At 37.3% G+C, this 10,627-nt stretch overlaps 1 protein-coding gene across 1 annotated transcript; it reads right to left on the bottom strand.

Moving 5' to 3' along the window:
- Nucleotides 1-1,836: 1,836 nt before the first annotated feature.
- LOC125224835 (3-oxoacyl-[acyl-carrier-protein] reductase FabG-like) lies at nucleotides 1,837-8,848 on the bottom strand. The gene is made up of 2 exons (XM_048128313.1): nucleotides 8,675-8,848; nucleotides 1,837-2,803 (listed from the first exon to the last, which is right to left on the bottom strand). The coding sequence occupies exon 2, from the start codon at nucleotides 2,796-2,798 to the stop codon at nucleotides 2,019-2,021; it is 780 nt and encodes a 259-aa protein (XP_047984270.1). The 5' UTR covers nucleotides 2,799-2,803; nucleotides 8,675-8,848; the 3' UTR covers nucleotides 1,837-2,018.
- Nucleotides 8,849-10,627: the final 1,779 nt, after the last annotated feature.

The following is a 10,627-nucleotide window of genomic DNA, read 5'->3' on the forward strand; positions in this document are numbered from 1 at the left end:
ACCAGTATTAATTTTGTTCTTTTTATATTTTATTGTAAGGACCCAGGTAAGTTGCAAATTTAAAAACTCTGCGAGTTGTAGAATCCCTATGGTAGACATTTCGAAAATATAATTATATTTAACTCTTACAAAAAACTCACAAAATGTTACAAAAATCGGTTGAGAAATGTGTCCTATTTCCAAGCTGATTAATAAACAGTCTATTCATTCTTTTAAAAAATGCAATCCAATTTCAGAATGCTGAGACAAAAGAAATCGTTTCATTAAAAAGTCAATTGGCACAACTGTCTCCAAATCAAATCAATTCAATTTATGCTATACGATCAAAAGAACTTTCCAATGTCGAAGTAAACAGACTGCTAAGTATTAGTGACTTATGGGATAAAATTAAAAAGAGTATAACTGACGCATGGAATGCCATAAAAGATATAGCTAATAAGACTAAAGAGAAAAGAAAGGTGTGGCTTCAAAATATAAAGGAACGAGCGGAAGAAGCGATCAAAGATTTCGAAGCTAAGTTAGAAGTCCTGAAAGAGAGATTTAATAAATTTATAGAAGCTTTGAAGAAGAAAGCGGGAGATGTCAAACAATGTATTCAAGTAAGTACAACAATAACATTAGTAGAAACTAGGGATGTTACGAATATTTGCATTCGCATATGCGAAAGATTCGCATTCTTTTAAACATTTGCATTGACATTCGCATTCGCTTCAAACGATGCGAATGTTTTGCGAATGCGAATATGTGCAAGTCGCAGCTTGTTCCTGGCCCGCGCCGGCCGCTCCAATTGCTACTTGTCGACTGTCGACTCGCGCATGCGCAGATAGCTCAAATTCGTATGGCGTGAAGTTCGTACTCGGCATTTTGACCAATAGTAAGCATCAATGTTTGTACATGGATGTGGCTTCGCCACCAGTGGGCTTCATCGCTTTTTCTTTAGTGTATGGTATCTATTTCAGTTTACAATAGTAAGCATTTTTACCTAGCGTGTTGTTGGTGATTGCTTGGTTTTTATTTTGGTTTTTTTATGAAATTCAGCGATATTCGCATTCGCACATTCGCATTCTGAATATTCGCATTCGCGAATGTGACACATGCGACATTCGTGACATCCCTAGTAGAAACATAAATTATGCACCTAAATATTTATTAAAATGGTTAATTTCATTATAGGACAACAAAGACGTGATTCAAGAATTACTTAAGCAAATTGCAAACAATGTGAAATCGTGTGTTACTGGCAGTGTTAATAATGCATCAGTTTTAGATAGCCATCAGGCAAAACTGACCTTTGATGACACTGAGTTTAGTAAAGTAACTGAAGATAAAATGAACAAATGTACACACAAAGTTGACAGTGCTGATGAATGCTTGAACAAAGCTAGAGGAGAGATTTATGATTACATTGAACAAATGGAAACCGGTGTTACGAATACTGTAAGTAAAGAAAAGAAAGCTTCGAGAAGAGAGAAATTGCATTTTCACTAGTGTAAAGAGTATTAAATCATAATTGATTCAATTTCAGAGATCAGTGAGCAGAAACTTAGTTGATGACGTTTTGGACACCATCCTGCAATGTACAGGAGCTGGGATCATTCAAGCCTCAGATGCGATCACAGATGAAATAACAAACATCATCAACTGCGCTACAAGTGAAAAAGAAAAATATTTTTAAACCAATTTATTACTTACCTACAGTCAATGAAGACTTAGGATTCGTGTATTACATAAATATTGTATGATTTTTTAATTATTGAAAGGTTTAAAAGCGCTATTATATAAAACTTATAGTACCGGACAACATGTTTAATAGTATTAATTAAAGGTCTTTTAAAATAGTGAAAATATAATTTATTGGACAACCAACACCTTACACTTAAATAACAATCGGAATATTTTTTTAGATACAACTACATTAAATACCTTGTTAGTACTTAAATTATGTTTGCATTTAAGTTCTGTAATCTCATATCACATTGAACTTGAAAGTTGATATGGCAACTCTTAACCTGTTATGATTAACGAGGACACATAGCATGGCGTCCTCCATCAACGGGCAAGGTTGCACCAGTAATATTACTTGCACCCTCGCTAGCCAAGAAAATAATAACTGACGCTACCTCCTTAGCGTCTCCAGGTCGTCCCAAAGCGTGAGTTTCAGCGCACTTCTTTATAAACGCTTCATACTGCTCATCATTCATGCTGCCCTCTCCTTTCTTATGTAGACCGGTTGTTATCACTCCAGGGTTAACAGCATTAACTCGTACACCTTTTGGTGCTAGCTCGAGAGCTACACATCTTGTGAACTGGTCCAAAGCAGATTTTGACATGCAGTAGGCAAGCACATTCGGAAAAGATCGCAAGCCCGTCACGCTCGATACATTCACGATGTTCCCCTTTGTTTGCAGAAGATATGGCACCGCCAGCGTCGTGAGGTGGTACGGTGAACGGACGTTCGTGTTCATGACTCTGTCATATTGCGCCAACGAAGTTGTCTCTATTGTCCCTGATTCTAATACACCAGCGTTATTCACAAGAACATCAAGCTTTTGGAACTTTTTAATAGTTTCGTCTATAATTTTCTTGACATCGTTTTCATTAGTCATATCAGCTAAAACTATGAGAGGTTGGTGTTTAGCTGGTGAATTCTCTTCACATTGTTTTGCAATTTTGGACAGATTCTCATGGTTCCTTCCGGTTATTACTAGAGATGCATTTAATTTGGCAAATTCCACGGCAGTTTCGGCACCGATTCCAGAACTGGCGCCCGTGATCAGGACAACCTTGTCGGTGAACATTTTGCCTAATAAAAAAAAGGATCCGTGTTTAGGTGTTTGTCAGACAGATGTAGTTATTACGTCAGTTGTAAAGTAATGCTAATTTATGTAAATTTTATGAATGTTATGCGACGGCGTTTGAGATTATTGGCACGTCACGTTTTGGCGCGGTTACAAGTTTTTGGAATAAAGACATGAAACACTATTTGAAATACCTATATTAAAAAAAACTTAACTACTGTCCATTGTAAAGCTAAATCGTATTCCGCGTGTTACTATACGTAGTAAGTAGTGGTCACACTAATTTACTGTCTTAGTTTATTATCTATATATGCCCCATAACTTTTGTAAGGAGATAGGTAATCAGTCTGAAATCTTTATTATTCGGTTATCTCTCTTAAAGTGATAATTAACAGCAGGATCCATAAATACTATGATATCAAATTATATCAAAATAATAGTAATATGTTCACTGTTTGTCCCACTCTAAAATGTAACAACTGTTGACCTATAATATGGCACTGTACAGCACTGAATAGTTCAATGACAAAAGACAATTTTACTTATTGGTTTACTTAAGGCAAGTTTACTTATTAGTTTTTATAACCAGTAGCAACAGAGACCACTAAGAAGAATGATATACCACAACCAAAATAATGAGTTTTTTGTAAAGTACCAGAATGAATGAGTACAAAATCTGCTGCTTCAAATGACAAGATAATAAACGTATTGAAACAAAACTGTCAATAAAACATCAGTATATGTTATACTCTTAGATGAAGACTGTAAGACCCATAGCAGAATAAAGATATGATGATGACAAATATCAGAAGAACAAATAATAGAAAATGGGTGAGGTGAACATTAACAAAAAAGCTTATTGGAAGCAATTGGTTATTTACGGAGACACTCACAGTTGCCAAATATAATCTTTTTTAATAAAATAAATAATTATATTTTAATTTAGATGTATGTAAAATATTGTCTGATTAACCCCTGGAACACCATTGTCAAAAATTTGCGACAGGATTTCACCTTCAATTTTAGATTATAGTCCAAATTGTCTGTGGGATATATGAGACAAGATGAACAAGGGGTTAAGGCCCGCAAAAGGATCTTATCTTTCAAAGTGTGCCTTATGGTTAGCACTATAGTAAAAATGCATTTCTGGTGATTTCTAAAAAGAAGAGGGCCAGGTGATCACCAAAACTGCATGCTTCAATCCTTCGCCCTCAATGAAAAAATTATTTGCTCACTACTGGGCTAGGGTAAGATAGGGTAAGACAAAGATTTGGGTAAGGGTCGGCTCACACCAGAATGGCAGCGGCTGGTAGCGGCACGACAAGCACTTTTAGTGTGAAATAATTTTAAACTTTATCTACATATTCAAAAAGACCGGGATCACTCGACCGGCCGCTGCCATTGTGGTGTGAGCCGACCATAGGGTCTATAACAGAACTTATAGAGCATCTTCAATCTTCATATTCTTGCTCTTGCCTTAAGCAAAATGATCTATCTTAGTCTTAAAGTCTTACTGCAACTCACTTTAAGGTCAGTGCGGGCAAGACCGGCATAGTTTATTTGAAATAAAGTTTGAGTGGATAAAACTCTATAATAAATGCAGTCTGGCGTAATGCGCATGGTCCTATGGGATAGCAAATATTATATTTTACAAAGCTTTTACAGTATTTTGGTGAAGTAAGGTACTTTTAAGTGATAAAAATCACTTTTTTTAAGGCTCGGCGGGTTGACCGTCCTCCCGCGATGAGCACAGAAAGACCGTCTAGTGCTTGTTGTCGCGTAATTTCATATGAGACTAGGTTCCAAAATCATGATCATTGTTATTTTACGTAATAACGGGGCAGAATGTGCTAGATAACTATTAAAATAACGTTGAAATTTTCAACATATAAGCATTTTTCTATTTATAAGGCAAGACCGGCATATTATGTCCCGTAGATGGGGTTCATAACCTTTTCTTTTCAGGTCCAGATATTGCATAATACTGTTTTTCCAACGAACACCTGCGAATACAATTTAGTCACGATATTACAGGCTCATATAAATCCAACTACTTATCTGTTTTTGAAACTATGTTAATTAAGAAAACGTAATAGGATATTAAGATACGTGAATATATGGGAAGCTGGACAAGTACCCGATGAATGGAAGCAGGGGCTCCTGGTGAAAGTCCCAAAGAAGGGGGATCTGTCGCGATGTGATAATTGGCGTGGGATTACACTACTCCCAGCTGCTGCCAAAGTCTTGGCAAAAGTTTTGCTTAATCGCATCGCGCCAAAAGTAGCTGACACTCTACGCGAAGAGCAGGCAGGATTTCGCCCGGGTCGCTCCTGCACAGACCACACCAACACCCTACGCATCCTTATAGAACAATGTGTCGAATGGCAAACGGAGCTGTTCTTAGCTTTCGTTGACTTTGAAAAGGCCTTTGACACGGTGAAGTGGACCGCGCTGTGGGCAAGTTTGGGTAGGAGGGGTATCCCTGCCTGCATCATACGGATAATACGCTCTTTATACGAAGATAGCACATGCAGGGTAGTACATGAGAAAGAGCTCGGAGCGCCTATACACATTACAGCCGGAGTAAAACAGGGATGCCTCTTATCGCCGCTTTTATTTGTGATCCTCCTAGATGACGTCATGCGCAATGTGGTATCGACGCCGAGAGGTATACCATGGGACACCAACGCTCTGGAAGACTTGGACTACGCGGACGACATCGTGTTAATTTCGCCTACTCTTGCTTATCTGGAAGCTAAACTTGAAAGTCTTCAGGAAGAGGCGGACAGAATGGGCCTGCGAATTAACAAACGCAAAACAGTCAGCATGCGTGTGAAGTCAAGTTCAACGGATCCGCTGACACTGGGGGGCGAGAGCCTAGACTCGGTGTCCAAGTTTGTGTACCTAGGGAGCGTGTTGACTGAGAAAGGTGGAGCGGACGACGACATCGACAGCAGAATAAAAAGGCGAAGGCTGCGTTTGCTCAGTTAAAGGCCGTCTGGGAGTCAAATGTGCTCACGCGTCGAATCAAGCTTTCCCTCTTCGAATCCATAGTGAAATCTGTGCTACTGTTTGGCTGCGAAACGTGGAGAGTGACAAAGGGCCTAACGAAAAAGCTCCAAGTATTCGTCAACAAGTCCCTGAGGGCGATCCTTCGCGTTTTCTGGCCAAACACTATCCGAAATCAAGACCTGTGGAGTATATGCCAGCAAACACCCATTGACGAGGAAATCGCGACACGAAAATGGAGATGGATTGGACACACTCTTCGGAGAGGGGGAAGAAATAATGCGAGCATTGCTTTCGACTGGAAACCGCAGAATGCAAGCCGTGGCCCCGGGCGCCCTGGAAGCGGTCCGTCGAAAATGAGCTACGAGCGGCTGGTCTGAGCTGGAGCGAGGCCACGAGGGTCGCTGAAGATAGAAAGGCGTGGCGCGAGCTTGTGAAGGCCCTTTGCACCTCTGGGGTGCCTTAGGAGGACTACAACAAGATACGTGAATTAGTTTGGTAACATTTCTTAGCAATGCTTGGTTTTGCTATAGTCACTACAGTATGAATGAATGTGTAATTTTTTTTCATCACACTCTTACAATAAATGTGATTTTAAACGCAGGCGGAGCGTGAGTTATAGAAAAATCGTTCTCCCAAGGGAGTTATGAAATTTCTAGTACCATATACAATTTTTTTATCTTTTTACATATTTTTATGTTGCAAGTGTCATGAAAAACATTGTGTGTAACTCGGGGAGTATGAATATTACAAACTCGAGTCTTGGAGGAGCTGAGTGGTTCTTTTCTGTTCAAGGATTTTATGTTGTCAGTATAACATATTCATTCAATGAAAAGAGTTTTGACATTATATTGGGGTGGCAACGCGCATGTGACACTGTTTGCGTTGCATGCGTTCATAGGTTACGGTGACCGCTTTCCATCAGGCGGACCGTATGCTTGTTTGCCACCGACGTAGTATAAAAAAAAAAAATATTTCATGATCGTTTATAAATTGTTGTAAATTAAGTTCGTACTACTGATTTGCAGTAGGTATATTCATTATTAATATTTTGGTAATTTCCTCATAGGTGATGTGAAAAATTGTATATGTTACATGGTAGCAAAATTATTTCCACCAGGAGCGTTAATACTTGAATCCCTCAATACGCTCAGGATTCTAATTTAGAAACCCGAGCGTAGCGAGATTAGAGATTCCTTTACTTCGTTCAGGATTCAATAAACACCCTTTGCCCCATTTTGCTCGATTACGACTTCAAAAACTCAGTAGAGATTCAGATGTCATTAATACATAAATATTTACATAAATATTTGTATACTTAATACATAAATATTTGTTTCAGTTATTAAAAATAGCAAACAATATACAAGTCATGTCTATACATCTTCCGAAGAATGTATTGATAGAATCTTTTTTTTGATGCACTTCCTAACGCCAGCGTATATATCGACGAGGAAGACGAAATGCTTGAGAAGTGCACAGTTTGTGCCACTAGTCATAGTTTCGATATGACCCTCTGTGCCTCCAGGGTTCAGTTTCTGCCGTCTGACGAACAAACTTTATCAAATATGTTTTGTCAAGGGTGCGCAAATTTATTATGTTTTCTGTTTGAATAAATAATTGGATTCAAAATGCTTACTTTTATTTTTAAAAATACATAACTCTCTTTTGAAATATTTGTCGCCGCATGTTGCACAATCTATATAAACACTACCATCTTAAATATGATGATGAGTAATGCAGTGTAAGTAGGCTTAGTTCTGTTCACCACTTATAATTCTTCACAACTATGTAATTTTTATTTAATACTTTCGAATGATATTAGTAACACCATACGAATCATTACCAAAACTGTATTTCGAAGTTAAAATCATAAACGGTACAACTATCATAAGCAAAAAACGTACTTATATATTGATATTGTTTACACTCGACTTATTTCCAGTAAAGCCTAAAAAAGGTTGGCAACTCCTTGTTTATCATATGCCGGTCTTGCCTTTCTCTTTTATGCCGGACTTTCTGAGTAGGCACGATTTCTAAGTTACATATTTCAGAACATAAAACAAGAAATTGAACGCGTTTTGAGTAGATTAATAGTACTAGTCAGAAAGAACGGTTATTAAATGACTCCGTTACATATATGATATACAAATATTCCGACTGCTTCTATTTTATTTTTATTTTTTGCGGAACCATGTTGAACTCGATGCTCGAGTTCGAAACACGAATCAAGTTTATTGTTAACTAGTGTTCGTCCTAGGGATATGTATTCAAGACCAATGGCTTAAGGATGAAAAACTGGTATACCTTCGGAGGTGTGAGAGGCGTAGATATATAAACACAAAAGTTATTGTCAATAGACGGTCTTTCCGGGTAGACGGTCTTCCCCACACTGACCTTAATTAATGTTCTAACATGGTTTATATGCAGTACAATGGAATGTAATTAGTTAGCATAACTAGTAGTTATATTTTCACTTGCTTGCTTAAAACTTTATACTATTTTAATTTAGGCATTTAAGTGTAAGTATAGTAAAATTATAAAATAAATGAAACAATATGCAAGAATGAAACTATCACATTGTACAGTCATAAACATCTGTATTGTTAAGCTGATCACAGCTTAACAATACATCAGTACTTAGATACCTAAAATACCATAAAATTATTAAGTATTTATTATAATATACAAAATTTGGTGACTTTTATGTAATAATCGCCTTGACAAGACAAACATGATTACATATCTACGGAATGATAACCTTGTATTATTACATTTCTAGAAACTTTTTGTAAGACAATAAAATGTGACTATACCTAAATGAGAAAAAGTTTAGAATATACATGTGTAAATACGTTATAACTCACCCGCTATATCTGTTATATCAATATGTTCAGTGAGATTGAATATTCTAACAGTGATTAGTGATTTTCCAATCAGCAAGAAATTAAGAAATGACGTGTAGTTAAATTCAAAAAATCAAAAGCCTTTTGTGTATTTACTTTTTGACATTAGCTTAACTCTATGGCTTAACTTGACATTTTTGACAATTGGCCGGTAATGGCGGTCCACAACCCAAATAGCCAATCACAACGTAGTATGCATAAACAAATACTAGTTCTTTTTTGTTATAAGTAGCTGTTCACGATCCATTCTGTTCAGATTCTGTTCAACAACCCTGTGTCCAGATTGTTCAGCCGTTTATAAAATTATTAAGAGGGCTTTCATGTGAAAAATAGTGAAATCGCAACCGAGCGCTTAATCATGTCGTGTGTGGTATCAAATGAAAGGGCTTTGTGAGTAGTAAAGCCTGACCAGAAATATAAGACTATTGTCAAGAGGACGCTGTTATTCTAATGTAGGTATGGATGAGAGGACAGTTCAGTTTAGTATGAAAAAAATTGTTCTAATAAAATTGCGCAACATGGCGCGTAGTCATGTATTTCTGGTCAGGTTTTATAAAGACGGTCGAGCAAAACTTGTGGCTAAAAAAATAGCCAAATTCAAATTTACTTCGGCCGATTAATCTTGGCCCATACATTTTAAATATTTTTTTAGGTTTTAAGGCGTACACTGAGGCGGAATCGAGCTGCGTCGCATCGAGTTCTCAAACGTTTGAATGCGACTCGACGCGTCCCTAATGGACGCATTTTCATAAGAAATACAGAAAGCGAATTAACGAGGCTTGACTCGGCGCGCCTAGTGGACGCCAAGCTTTATGGCTTGCCGATGATTCCGGCTCATTCCGCAAATGTCAAGGTTTACGAAGGCACGCGCTTGATGAAGACGATTGCCCGGTCAATCCTACATTTTTAAAATTTTAATTTTAGATTTTTCATACAATTTCGCTTTCTGTCCTCACACACTTATTTTTTTAAATTATCAATTTTCAATTTTTCAGATTGATCTGACATTTGATTGTATACAACTTTTTTTCAGATTATGAATTTTAACAGTGTCTGTTGCCGGACTTAGGCTCCCCACAGACAGTCTTAAAAATTCATAATCTTAAAAAAAACTTGTATGCAATCTGACAGTTCAAACTGACACTGACAAGACACTGACAGATCTGAACTGTCAGATTGCATACAAGTTTTTTTTAAGATTATGAATTTTTAAGACTGTCTGTGGGGAGCCTTAACGCCATGCTGGATAATGAATAGACCGCTTCTGAGAGAATAATATATTTTTCCCCTCACTAGCTCGGAAACACGTGTTTTGTCCTTTAATACCAGCGTGTAAAAACGCATTTTATCCACTAGTGGGTAAAGTAATTTGACCTTGAATAAAGTCAAATTAACTGCTTTAAAATTGATAAAAGTAGGTGAATCTAGTAATAAAGATGATTTACCACCTAGTGGAAGTACTGGAAGCAGTGATAAACGCATTTTTTGCGTTGTAGTTTCCTCGCTATAGTGAGGGGAAAAGTTTTGTGTTACACTCGGGTGCAAATGTATTTTACTTCTCGTGTGTTAAAAAACTCGCAAGTTCAGGATTCTATTTTCGAACCACTCGCTTCGCTCGTGGTTCAACTATAGAATCCTTTCACTTGCTCGTTTTTCAATTCCACACTAGGCGTTAAAATACAACTTTGCCCCCTTGTATAACAAATAACTATTATCTGTGGATGATTGATTGATTGAGAGAATAATATACTTTATCTGTGGATAGTTTGTCTATGGATAAAATAAAGCTTGATCACCACGTGGGTTTCTCTCATTTTGCCTATTTATTATCTCTTTCTTATAACTTAGAAACGAAAGAGATACCGAATGTAGGTCTCGCTTCTAAACGCATATGGGTCTCTATCATGTCAAACG

This window comes from Leguminivora glycinivorella, chromosome 3, assembly GCF_023078275.1.
Source record: "Leguminivora glycinivorella isolate SPB_JAAS2020 chromosome 3, LegGlyc_1.1, whole genome shotgun sequence".
In the NCBI taxonomy this organism is placed as follows: domain Eukaryota; kingdom Metazoa; phylum Arthropoda; class Insecta; order Lepidoptera; family Tortricidae; genus Leguminivora; species Leguminivora glycinivorella.

What these genes read in the sequence shown, in the direction of transcription:
- LOC125224835 (XM_048128313.1), bottom strand. Translation starts at nt 2,798, where the DNA reads ATGTTCACCGACAAGGTTGTCCTGATCACGGGCGCCAGTTCTGGAATC.